This window comes from Meleagris gallopavo, chromosome 2, assembly GCF_905368555.1.
Source record: "Meleagris gallopavo chromosome 2, MGAL_WU_HG_1.1, whole genome shotgun sequence".
In the NCBI taxonomy this organism is placed as follows: Eukaryota; Metazoa; Chordata; class Aves; order Galliformes; family Phasianidae; genus Meleagris; species Meleagris gallopavo.
Window position 1 is genome coordinate 103,933,952 of NC_139405.1, and position 13,532 is coordinate 103,947,483.

Consider the following 13,532-nt stretch of genomic DNA (forward strand, 5'->3'; position numbering starts at 1 on the left):
GTATTCTGAATCTCCTTTAAGAGAGAGGGATGATTTTTAGGACAAGAGGTGATGGCCTTAAGTAGTGCCAGTGGAAATTCAGGTTGGATATTAGGAACAATTTCTTCTCATAAAGAGCAGTGCTGCAGTGGCACAGCTGCCCAGGAGGTGGTGGGGTCACCAACCCTGGAGGGGTTCCATAACCGTGGGGAGGTGGCACATGGTGGGGTGGGTTGGGTTGGGGTTGGACCTGGGGATCTCAGAGGTCTTTTTCAAACTGAATGATTCTATGATTTAACAAAGCCCTGTTTTATGCAACAGGCAGGAAGTCCTGACTTTCTGTGCCGCAGAGTGCAGCTTCCCTTAGAAAGATGGTCTACCAGAGAAATAAAATTACTGCAGCAATCCCCAAACTCACTTCCAGACTATGCCACTTACCTGTTTGAGCGCCTTCTTGCTGTGCTTCTGGGATGAGGAGATGACTTTGCCTGTCTGGATGGAAGGTGACTGGCAGCTTGTCTGAGGGGAGGATGTCTGTGACAGTCTTGATGACACTGAAAGAAAAAAAAAAGACATGGAAAATTCAATCTTTCTGCATCTGCCAGCAATGCATTAGCCAGGTCTCACCACTTCAGATCATCTCGTGAGGCTCAAGATAATTGCACCTCTAGCAAGTGTTATTTTTGTGTAAGAGAAGAATCACTTCTATTTCCTATTTGTATATCAACAAGGCAGCTGTCCTCCTTGGAGACCCAACTGCAGTTCCTGTAACTGACTTCAGATGTTCCACCTCTTTATTTCTTTTTCAACAGGGAAGTAGCTTGAGAAAAAGTTCCACAGAAGTCTAAATGGAAATGCAGACACAGGCAATGGTCTTCATCTGGGATGACCTATGGTCAGGCACCTACCTGACAGCACTTCTCATCAGATTAAATCTGCATGCCAAGCAAGAGCTGCAGGATAAATGACATGGAAACAGAGTGGACTGTGACTCTTGTTTGTTCCTTTTTAAAAAAGATACGTGAGAATAGAGAAGACATACCAATACATGAACATACATGGCCACTGAACGATCCCAGACAGACCTTAAATAAATCTGGTCCAAGCCACATAGAGTCCTGAAGCAAAGCTTCTCACTCCACATGACTGAAACTTTTGGACAGTCCCTTCACAACCAGCAAATCAAGGATGCCAATTAAACCACTGCTGCTCATGTGGCTCAAATATACCTATTTGGCACAGGATACTCAAGATATTTTGCTCTGGCTGCGGAGGTGATGATGCTGTGTGGCCAACCAGGGAACCCATTTGGCATCAGTCTCTCACAATCGTGGTTTTCCCTCCGTTGTCTTGGCAAATTTGTACTGTGTTGTCCAGCAGCCAATGTTAACCCACCACATGTAAAAGAAGCCAGGTAAATCCGTGCCATTGGGCTACTCGAAGCTGGTCAGCTGCTGAGAATGAAACAGTGCGACAAAAGAGACCAAAAAAGCATAATGACATTAACTGGAATGCCTTGCATTGCATGATGGCTGTAACAGAAGAGACACTAAGTATGTGTAGGTGAGAAGATCAGTGAGATGCTTCATGTGTAATGCACTCTAAAGCTGGGAGACTGACTGGATATGGAAGTAGCAGGCTGAAGAAAGAGAAAGTAAGGAAATTCAGGGTCTGTGTATATATCTGCACAAGAATTAGTACAGATAATAGTACCAGGCTGTGCAACCAAGGAAAAAAAACAAAGTGCAGAAGAGTGCTTGAGCCCAGGGAGAAGGATGATCCCTACTATAAAGAATAACCAACCCTGCATGTTGACTATTTAAACTATTGCTTCCTGCATCAATTAACTGCAGATTAGAAGCAGCTAAGCTAATCCTTTCATAGCAGAAAGGACTCAAGAGATAATAACACTCTTCATTAATGATTGCTGCAGTGTGACTCTGCTCAGTGCCATCAGAGAAGGGAATTTTCCAGAGATTGCCAGAGACTTTCAATGTGTTCCATGAGAAAGGGTTCTGAAAATCATTAGGCAATTATCACAGAGTCATTCAGGTTGGAAAAGACCTCTCAGATCCCCAAGTCCAACCCCAGCCCACCCCACCGTGCCCACTGCCCACGTCCCTCAGTGCCACATCCCCACGGTTCTGGACCCCACCTCCAGGTTTGGTGACCCCACCACCTCCTGGGCAGCTGTGCCACTGCAGCACTGCTCTTCATGAGAAGAAATTGTTCCTAATATCCAACCTGAATCTCCCCTGGCACACTTGTTTCAAAACCAGAGAACTGGCATTGTTCTGGTGCTGGAAAGGACAGAAGGAAAGAATTCAATGGTAATCAGGCAGGAAATTAACAAAAATTCTGCAAGATCACATACTGAGCAGGAAGTTTTAATTCTTAGGGATACACTAGAAGCTACAAATGGAACCTGTGGTGATCTAAATGAATTTCATCCGTTCAGGAAAAAGATACCTGATGGCTGATGGGTTCATAGCAATGGCCAGAGACGTGATGCAATATGTGAGGATGGATAGATGAACCTAACCTAGAACCTAACATTCTTACTGTGTATTTACACTGCCTGTCTCATTTGCATGCCATAGCGTTGATCGCACGTCATCTAAAGGATTTATTACAGAATGTGACAGGATTTGGTAAAGCAGAGAAAATGGTGATAGACATGGAAGAAATGAGGGATGTTCTGCATGGAAGGACCACGACTGAAACACACAAACCCAGTTAAGCATCTTCATGTCCAGGTGAGAGTCCCATGGGGAAGCACCATGCTCACGGCCACCAACACTGCTCAGCATGAAGCAAACACAAATGCAGCTTAACATCTGAAACCCATGCACAGCAACAGGCTGACTTACTGGCTTTGAGACATTTGAATAGCAGGAACACAAACCACATCCTCTCTAAAGCCCATCACTGCAGAAACTAAAGGTTCTGCATGAAGCAGAAAATTAACTCAAATACAGGCTCCTTTGCTCTACTCTCATATTCAATCCACATTTTAATTTTCATGCTGTCTTGCAACTAAGAAAACAAATCCTTCAGAACCAGCGATGGCAGAGCAAGCTAAAATCCAGCCCTGGGAGGAGGACTCAACCCATCAGCTGATGCCATAAAGAAAGACTACAGCAATTTGTGCATACAAGCCCTTGGTGCTACAAGGGCTGCAGACTGACAGCTGTAACCACAACAGCTTCTCAAGAACAAAAGGAGAGCTCCAAAAGCTGAGCAAGGCATAGCTGCTTGAACTCAGCTGTGGGCCCCAAAGTGAAGTGGTATGGATGGGGATAGAATCCTAGAAGCAATTCAGTTTGGAAAAGACCTCTAAGATCGTCCAGTCCAACCCCAACCCATCCCACCATGCCCAATGACCACGTCCCTCAGTGCCACATCTCTGTGGTTCTCCAGTTCCATGCTCATTCACAGGTCAAAAAGCAAAGACAGCTGCAAAATGTGATGGAAAGGGATGAGCAAGAAATGTTAAATTATTAGAAAATAAAAGAGAAGACATCATTCTGTATATCCCAGAACACAAATGTTGCGACCTGTATGTTTCTACCCACCGGTCTCGGAAAAAGACGTGGGAAAGCTGAAAAAAGATTCAGCAGATGAAATAAAGATAGTTGGAGGCTCCCTGCAAGGGCTAAGGGAAAAGGCAACAAAAATTGGTCCCAGATACACCCCTGGGTCCTTGGACCTGAAAACTCTCAGAAAGTTCACAGCCCTTTAAGGACTTAGTATGCAGCCAAGAGCAGGTATAAGGCAAGGACGTGCCTGTACAGAAATATTCTGACTCCCACAGGACAAGGCTTGAGGAGCTAAGCTTGTTTCCTTTAGATTTAAAAAGAAGTTAAGAGAAGTGAGTTCTCTTTTCACTTCAGGCTTTCTTAATTGGAAAAATATGTGGAGCAAAGATTATACCTCCCGATGCCGTTAAATCCTAAGAGCACTTTTGGAGGGAAGCTGCAGAAATAATTACAGAATGCAAAGCGACACCTGGGAAAGCAATGAACCGAGCAAGGCACTGCTGTTAAAATACTCCGTGAGCTGCTCTGCATTGTTCCTGCATAACCAAAGATATTCTTCATCAGCTGAAGATTCTGGAAGATGGGGACAGGATCTGACCAAAAGGAATTTCAGTGGATTCAGGGATTCTTCTCATCCCGAAGAGGAGTGAGAGATAAGGGATGGAGATGTCACCTTGGTAACGGGTGGTGAGGACAGAGACATGACTGCATGGCAGTGCCAAAAAACCCCACAGGTACTGGAGAGTTCTGCCTTCGAGCAGTTAAACACAAGCATGCATAGCCCAGAGAGCTTCAAAACTAATAACACTGCACACTTGGCCCCAGGTTTTAGGCCAGCTGGTTCATTCACAGGGCTTCAGGACTTCCTGCTGTTGGTTTGGCTGGGAGAGGAGCTTGCCAGGTGAAGTTTTAACAGTTCTCTTAGATTAAAGTTGAGGAGACAAAGTGGAACATGTGTCAGCCAAACCTCATGAAGCCCAATTTGTTAGATAAACTGAGATTGGACCCAGCACAGCCCCACGTCCCAGCTGCAAGAATACTGGAGAAGATACATCTGCAGTCAATTACTGCTGCAATCTGTGGAGCAGAGGCTCCTTTACACTGTTGTCTTCTTACTTTAAATGTAATCGACACAAAAGTATTTCTTCTGAGAAACTAAGCTGCAACAGAAGTTTAATTGTGCTAAAGGCCGAATTAAATAAGGAATTCCATTCTGGTAGGATCTGATGACATTTTGCAAGGTATCAGGTTCCTTCAAACCCTAAAATATGATCAATCTTAGAATAACCTGCGATGAAAGGAACCCATAAGGATCAAGGTTGCCCAAGGAGGCTGTGGATGCCCCATCCCTGCAGGCATTCAAGGCCAGGCTGGATGTGGCTCTGGGCAGCCTGGTCTGCTGGTTGGCGACCTGCACATAGCAGGGGGTTGGAAGTGGATGAGCATTGTGCTCCTTTTCAACCCAGGCCATTCTGCGATTCTGTGATCACCGAGTCCAGCTCTGATGCTGCCTTGTGTCTTCCCTCTGTGGGGTTCCAGCTCAGGCAATACTAAGAACTCTGCCTGAAGCCCCGGGACAGAGGACCACGCTGATTAACCACAGCTCCATACAATGCAACAGAAGGGTAATTTGACGATGTGTCCATTCTGACACCATCCCATGCCATTTGCTTATCCAGCATTGCCAAAGGCACTGGTGGGAGGAATGCCACGATCCTGCTGACACCAAGGCCCTAGGGCACACCACGTAGAGAGACTGAGCTCTGCCAACAGGCCGTCCTGTTACCCAGCAAGTACCACCAAGGCTCATAATTCTCATCCAGTGCCAGATATTAGCACATAAAAGTGGAAACAGCAGAAAGATGAAGACATTTGAATTATTTTGACTTCTTCTTTTGCCTTTTCCTGGATGTCTCCTCTTAGACAAGCCATTTACTTTGTAGGGTGTGAATTTAGCAGGATATTTGTCTGTTTGAAATCACCAACTCATAGGATGGTTTGGGTGGGAAATCCCTCTGGCTTTCAGCATACATCTGCTCCCTTTTCTAAAAGAAAATTTAGTAATAATCCTCCAGCTATGTTTCTCTTTCTCAACTAGTGCCAAATAAACAAGAAAACAGACGGATGTTGCTGATCCTGCTTTGGGAGAGCAAGATTAACTGCTTGGCTGCAACATCCCTTTAAGCTCAGTAGTTGTGTGTAACAGCATTACACAAGTCTCAGCTCGTTCGGGCAGTAGTTTACTTTCTGATTTATTGCCTTACCTTCCCTTGATACTGTGTGAAGTGCAGGACTGCACTATTAGAGCGCGATGGCTTAAGCCTGTGCGGGAAAACACCTGGAGAATCACTGAGCTGGAAAGGAGGAAACAGGAAAGCATTGGGAGATCTTACAGGGAAACAATGGGGATGATGATAGAAACTATACTTTCTTGGCTGGCACTCAAGTAATTCCTAAATCAAGATCAAGATGAAGATTTCCTTAAATTGATGTTGAGGAAAGAACTGGCTGCTTTCTTCAGGCTTAGCAGAAGAAACTGAAGCACACCGAATTACCTCACATCGTGCAGCCACTTTGATTCTGTGGCTCCGAAGGAAAATTACTCTTAGGGTCACTCAGCTCAAGGTCAATCCTGGCAGCTGACTTTACCAAATACATGGATATTGTGACTGAAGTGCTAATGATATAACAGCAGAAAATCGTAGAATCATTAGGGTTGGAAAAGAACACTAAGATCATCCAGTCCAACAGCCAACTCATTGCCACCATGCCCACAAAATGAAACAAAACTACTGGAAATGCACAAGAAATACAGGAAAAATACATCCTCAGTTGTCAGAGAATTTGGCAGGCAAAATACTCTCAAATCAGAAGAAAAAACGTTTGCTAAAGTTTGCTGAACTTTGTGAGACCAAAATGATTCGGAGCAGAAGACAATTTGCATGAGCTATGAGCACAACCAGAACATCCCCCCAGTATTAGTAGTGTAAAACCAGTGAAGGATCCTGCATCTTGGTACTGCAACAGGTTCAGCGGTGTAAGCACAGGGCTGCAGCCTTCTGAGCCATTCACATCACTGATAAGTGGAAATTCAGGCTCTTACTGCATGTCTCCTCCTTCTTTTATAGATCAGAGCAAATTAGTTTCAAACATATCAGGCAATAAAAGAAATTCTCAGCTTTGGTAAGTGGAAGCAAACTATTCTGAAGCAATGACTCTGTCTACAAGCACTGCAGCAATCAGTGCCATCCTATGAATGGGTCACAGATCCCAATCATTCATTCCATCCAATAGGAATCTGCAATCTGTAATGTGCTGACAGGGTACATTAGATTTATTACTTGGCACAAAAGAAGCACTCTTCTGCATGGTCTCCAGGTATGAGACACTCATTCTTTGCCTCTAAAAGGACCCAAATGCAGCATAGACCGAGTATGAGATGCATCCCAGAACACGGACCAAGTACTCACCTCTCTTCCTGGCTGGAGCTCAGCTGTAGGAACAGTACTGTAGGAACTCTACTGGGGTTTTGTCTCTGCTTTTGTTTAGCCTTGGGAGAGTCTAATGTGAAAATAAATTGAAAGAGTAGAACCAGAGTTCCTGCTCAAGATTTGCATGTGTTTCCATGGGGTTTTCTGCCTTGAAATCAACACATTCAGAAAGAAAAGGCTGAACTTTACTAATTTGGAAAGAAATTACAGTCAAGATGAACTAAAAATACAGTACTCCCCCCCTTTCAACTATGTGCAGTCACAAGCTTAAAATAACCCAATTTTGAACAGCTAATGGGATCCAGATGTACGGCACGAAAAAGTCCTAGTGAAAGTCATCAAACACATTCTGAGAAGCACACAAATGCCTCCTGTTCATCCAATGCCTTTTCTATTTTACAGGTATGCAGTTTGTCAGAAAGAGAATGGCAACTCAAGCCGGAATTCGTACCAAACCAAGACCAAATGGACAAGGAAAACGGCCATTTCACGAGAGCTCTCCACCACACAACAGCTCCTTGCTAAAATCAAGGAGCAAAAAATGACCAAAAATATCTTCCAATTGCAACCTTGCAGAACTCCCACTCCTGCACTTTGCCCTGGGTAAAGTTGAGACTCTCACTGCTGCGATGAGGATTACACGTTCCTAAAATCACATTCGGTTTTTACGAACATAATAAAGATCATCCATCTGCTTCATACAGAGACTGGGGCGTATTTCGCTCTGGCAGCTCTAAGAAAACAAACTGAAGCTCTAAACAAGTGTTGGATCACTCACACATCTATTGGTGATTGGTGGATGGTTGGACTGGGTGATCCTGTGGGTCTTCTCCAACCTTGGTGATTCTATGATTCTATCCCCATGCTCCATTGATCCCACTATCTCACCATCTCACCCCTATATCATCTTTTGGTCCCAATTCAAAGCTTTCTTAGATCTCTCAGATCTCTGTGGGATAGCAGTGGTGTTCCCCAGCACAAGAGCATCCACCAGCATATCCTAGTGTCATACACCTCTGCCACAAGGCCACGCCAACTATGGAGATCTCCCAGTTAAACCAACCCCAGGCTTACCTAAACGACACCGAAGTAGCTCTTGTTTTGGGAGCGTAGCCATAGGGAGGGCACACGACTACATTTCTCATTTGATTCAGGCTGTATACTAGGAAAAAATTTGTCTTGTAAAGAGCAGTGATGCAGTGGCAAGCTTCAAAGAGGAGCTTGTTCACCCACCTTGGCCATCAAAATACGGTTGTGACTGTGGGTTCATACCTCAACCAGAGAACATAACCCATGTTCAGATTGGATATTAGGAAAAATCATCTCATGAAGAGCAGTGATGCAGTGGCACAGCTGCCCAGGAGGTGGTGGGGACACCAACCCTGGAGGTGGGGTTCAGAACCGTGAGGATGTGGCACTGAGGGATGTGGGCAGTGGGCACGGTGGGGTGGGGTGGAGTTGGACTTGGGGATCTTGGAGGTCTTCTCCAACCTGAATTATTCTGTGATTCTGAGCATGGAGCACACATAGGAGCACCAGCCATGGACTGGGACACCCCGCTGCAGGTGGTACATAAAAAAGAAATGAAAAGTCCTCAAGCCAACATGCTCATAATCCGTATAAAATAAAGGAAACGAGGTGGTAAAAAAAGAATGTTTGGCAATCTACATCCTTATCACTTTTGAAATTGATGCAACATCCAAGTTTTCTGGAGGATGCACAGCAATGACAGACAAGGTCACAGCTCCCTGTGAGTTTGTAAAAATAAAATCATGAACATCAAAATGCTCTAAATTTGGAGATATTCTACTCATCTAAATAGCACTTTTTCAGCTGTTGAAATGTAAGGCAACTATTTCACATAAACACATTAGGAAATTACAGCTGTAAGTGCTAATTACCTCAAATGACACCAAAATTAGCCAACACTAATGAGTCGTTCTATTTTTTTAATACTATAGCAGACGTGTGACTCTAGGAAAAACTGAAGACTATAAGAGTGATAAATCTAAGACTAATACATCTCAGTTACTCACGAGATGCACTTTGCTGGCCCAGGTATTTGACAGAAGCTGTCACTGCCATCACTGATAAATTTCACTGAAAGCCATTTGACAACTGATGTTGGTAGCTGCCAGTGCCCAAACCACACTAGACAAAGTTTTGCAAACACTGCACAACTGCCCAGCTGCATTTCTCCTGCACCATCAAGTAGCACGTGTTACATCACTGCAAAATTTTCTGTTTCCGTGACAAGGATACTTCCCTCTTCCCTAAAAAAGAGTTCTAAGAATTTAGCAGTGTATCTTCTTTTCCTTTGGAATCTGCAGAGCCTCTAAAATCATAGAATCCTTAGAGTCGGAAGGGACCTCTGAGGGCTATCTAGTCCAACTGCCCTGCAGTGAACAGGGAACGGGTTGCCCAGGGCCTGATCCAGCCTGGCCTTGAAAGCCCCCAGGGCTGGAGCATCCACATCTCTGGGCAAATCTACTCCCTTAAAGCTTGAAACCATTTCCTCTTGTTCTATCTGATAGAACAGACCCTGCTGAAGTCTGTCCCCTTCCTTCCCGTAGCTCCCCATCAGATACAGACAGACCCCTCTCAGGTCACCTTGCAGCCTTTTCTTCTCCAGGCTGCACAGCCCCAGCTCCCCCAGTTGTCTTCATAGGAGAGGCAGGACTGTGTGATGCATCTCATCAGAACCCAGAGACTTGTGGACATTCGGGTTCCTCAGGTGGTCACAAACCTGGTCTTCGCTTACAGTGGGAAGGATGTTGCTTCCTCAACTCCCTCCTACCAAACCAAATGTTTGAGGACTGTGTGGTGAGCAGTTATCAGGGAAGACCAAGGCAAAAAAAATTGTTAAGAACCCCAGCCTCCTCCTTGACTGTTGTTATCAGCCTGCCTGTGTCACTCACTAGGGGGATAGGCCTTTCTGGAGTTTCCCTTTTCAATCTTCACAGATATTTTCTTTCTCCAGACCACGACTCGTGCAATAACCGCACAGAAGAGGTGTCTTACGCTACTCTGCAGCATCATTCAGCAATATACTGACTGCTTTGAGAATGACTTGCCCCTGCCTGCCAATACCACAGCACACTGAGGACACGTGGGTTCACGAGCTGGAACAACGTATCTGGAGCACAGCAGGTCTCCTAAGGTACATCAGCAACTGATCTGCACTATTGGTCTGTTGCCATCATAAGGAAGCTTTACTTCTCCCACCCATGAGTCTGACATCCATCTATACATGGGATCTTACACCTCCCACCCACGAGTCTGACATCCATCCAAACACACGAGGTCTTACATCTCCCACCCATGAGTCTGACATCCATTCATACACACAAGGCCCCACCTACACATACATACATCATCTCCCACCTACAAGCCTGATATCTATCCATACATATGAAGTCTTACACTTCCCATCCATGAGTCTTCCATCCAGCCATACACACAAGGTTCTACATCTCCCACCTACAAGCCCGATATCCATCCACACACATACGAGGCCCTACATCTCCCACCCACTAACCTTACATCCATCTATCCATAGATCCTCTCCCTCCCCAGGGGTAGGAATGTTTGGATTTTGTGTTGAGGGAGATGGTTTAGTGAGTATTATTGGTGATAGGTGGATAGTTGGACCGGATGATCCTGAAGGTCTTTTCCAACCTTGGTGATTCTGTGATTCTGTAGCCCCTCCCCTGCCTCGAACCATCCTGGCATGCATCAGGCCCTCGGCTGAGCTGATTCAAACTGCTGGTCAGACACAAAGCTACCAGCTCTTCTGCCACTAGCTCTGTTTCTGTAGGACCACTGAGGCTCACGGAGGGGTCCCCACGACTGCCCCAGTCCACTCCACGCCTGTAAAAGGAGCACACAGCTTAGAGCTGTTGGAGAAAATCTCTGAGCAGCTCTGCTGACCCCGTGCATCTCTGCAGCAGATGCTTAGAGGACACTGCAAGCGGGACCGCACGCTTCACATCTTTTGTTATGGGGTGCCAGAACACGTTTCTAGGTTGCTGACTCAAACAGAGCAGACGAGAGGTGGCCAAACACGAACTGTGTAGGAAGCTACCGTAGGCGTTCAGAGAAGGGAAGATGAGGTCACGTTTCTTTGAACTCCTCTCCAGGTTCTTGCATCGTGTATCGCCACAGTGCTTAAGGCAGGCTGCACAACTACCTTCTTCCTTGCATGTGAAGAGCTTTGTTACAGACAGATAACAATTAATTCACCACCTCTCAGGTCTCTTTGATGATTTTTACTGCAGCTTGTCCCTGCCAATACGCATTCTAATAGAAAAATAGCAGTTTTAAAATCTTGTATCCTGACTATAGAGCCTCTCCAGCTCTTTTTTAAACTGAAAGAGGAAAGATTTAGGTTAGATGTTAGGAAGAAATTCTTTACTCAGAGGGTGATGAGACACTGGTGCTGCTGCTCGGAGGCCAGGCTACATGGAGCCCTGGGCAGCCTGATCTGGTGCGGGGCACTCAACTAAGATCTTTAAGTACCCCTCCAACCCAATCATTCTGTGGCTCTATGATCTTTAAGAATCCTTCCAATCCAATCATTCTGTGGCTCTATGATCTCTAAGGATCCTTCCAACCCAATCATTCTGTGGCTCTACGATCTTTAAGGACCTTTCCAACCCAACCATTCTATGGCTTTGTGATCCTGTGATCTTTAAGGACCCTTCCAACCCAACTATTCTATGACTCTATGATCTGTAAGGTTCCTTCCAAACCAACCACTCTGAAGTTCTATAATCCTATGACTTGACTGTGAGCTCTCAGGGGAAGCAACCCCATGGGCAGATCCAACCCAGTGGTGCTCCAATCCAGTCCTATGACAGGATTGTAATGTGTCCATGCTCTCTACTGAAGAGCAGAAAACTTAGCTCAGATTAAATTTAGTTTCTTCTCTGCTACTGAGAGATCAGTTCCTAGAGACCGCTATCAAAAACATCAAAATAAAACTATTAGGATTCTTCTTCATACAGTTGTTCATAATTAACTCCTCTTCCCGATTCTCTCCAGATGTGAACGACCACTCAGGAATGATCCACATGTAGAAATTAGCTGGAACAGAAATTTCAGCTCACATCCCACACTAATTTCCAATGGAGATCAAGTGGTGTTTAAAAGTCCATCTCTGCTGACCCCAAGGTTACACTCACTGTTCCTGCTGATGATCTGTGCCACTGCTTGTTTCTGCAAACCAGCTTAGAAATGAGGGTGTAATGTCATTTAATGGAAAATCGTTCCGCATTTACAGCAGGAATGTAAAGTCCTGGGCTGAGGCAACATACTGCACTGTAAAATAAGGGCTTTTAAGTGGACAGAAAATCAATTTCCCTATACTACATTCTCAGCAGTGGCTGAAATGATTTTGCTGCTATTAAAAGATTCTTCCTGTTCCCCAGACAGACACTGAAAATGGAGAAACCAAGTCCCAAAAGTAATGTTTGGTAAGTAAAAAAAGTCTTAAAAAGGTCACCTGAACTACCAGCACTGCCACTTCAGTGCCTGCCATGAGAACCACAGAGAAAATACCACATGCTGAGAAACAGAGATCACCCCAAAGCCAAACTGCTACAGGCTGTTAGGATGAGTGCAAGGAGAAGAGGCACAGGAAGCATCTGCAGCATGGGTGCATTTTTATTCTGAGTTATCAGCTGTTTATGCATTGGGGTAAATCTTTCTTATGCATCGGTCTACAATGTTTGGAAAGAATCCATCAAGTCATGAAGACTTCAGCTCAGGCAGCCCTCTGTGACCATCAGCAAAAGCTTTAACACCTCTAAAGATTAGGAAATGAATATCAGTCATATTTTGAGGTGAAAAGAACTAACTCCTGGACTAGAATGATGTCAACAGCTGAGAATTAGGGAGTGTGGATGTATTGGTCTCAGCAACAACAGGGGCAGTCTGTGCAATTATGTGTGTACTTCATTTTTAAAAGGTTTTGTCTCCCACAAGTGATGAAAACAATAATCTGACTGGCAAGAATGCTAATGAAAATGAAAACTGCAGATTGTTACAGAGACATTCACCAGACCACCAAAAAGGCATATGTAACCACACCACACATCAGAAATACAGAATAGAGGAGCAGTGCAGGAAACAGTTAAAAATAAAAAATGTATTATATATTGCAATGACTCCTTCAGAGCTGACGATGATGACCAAGCTGGTAGCAGTCAGTGTTTATACAGGACTTGGCTACTCTTGGCTACACTGCCAATGTATAGAGGCAGTCATATGGCAAACACTTTGCTGAAAATTGGAGAAGTGTAGGAGAAATGTCAGCTCCTCTGAGGTGAGCACAGGGCAGAGCTATCTAGACAGTATTTTTAGAATGCACGTCACCCTTTTCTTAAATTTTAGTGAGGCAAAAAACATTTTTATCCTCTATAGGTGAAGCAAGATGCTTTCGGTCACTTGGGGCAAAGCTGCACAGCATCCAACATTTATGAAGCCTCCTCGCATCCCTACAGCTCAATATGTAGGTTTATAT

At 44.8% G+C, this 13,532-nt stretch overlaps 1 protein-coding gene across 2 annotated transcripts in view; it reads right to left on the reverse strand.

Moving 5' to 3' along the window:
* Positions 1-13,532, reverse strand: part of ASXL2 (ASXL transcriptional regulator 2) — an 86,494-nt gene that overhangs the window by 26,682 nt on the left and 46,280 nt on the right. For both annotated transcript variants that reach the window (XM_085218204.1, XM_010708025.4), the window contains one exon: positions 418-533. In XM_085218204.1, the coding sequence (XP_085074330.1) occupies positions 418-533 (116 nt within the window). The remainder of the gene's footprint in view (positions 1-417; positions 534-13,532) is intronic.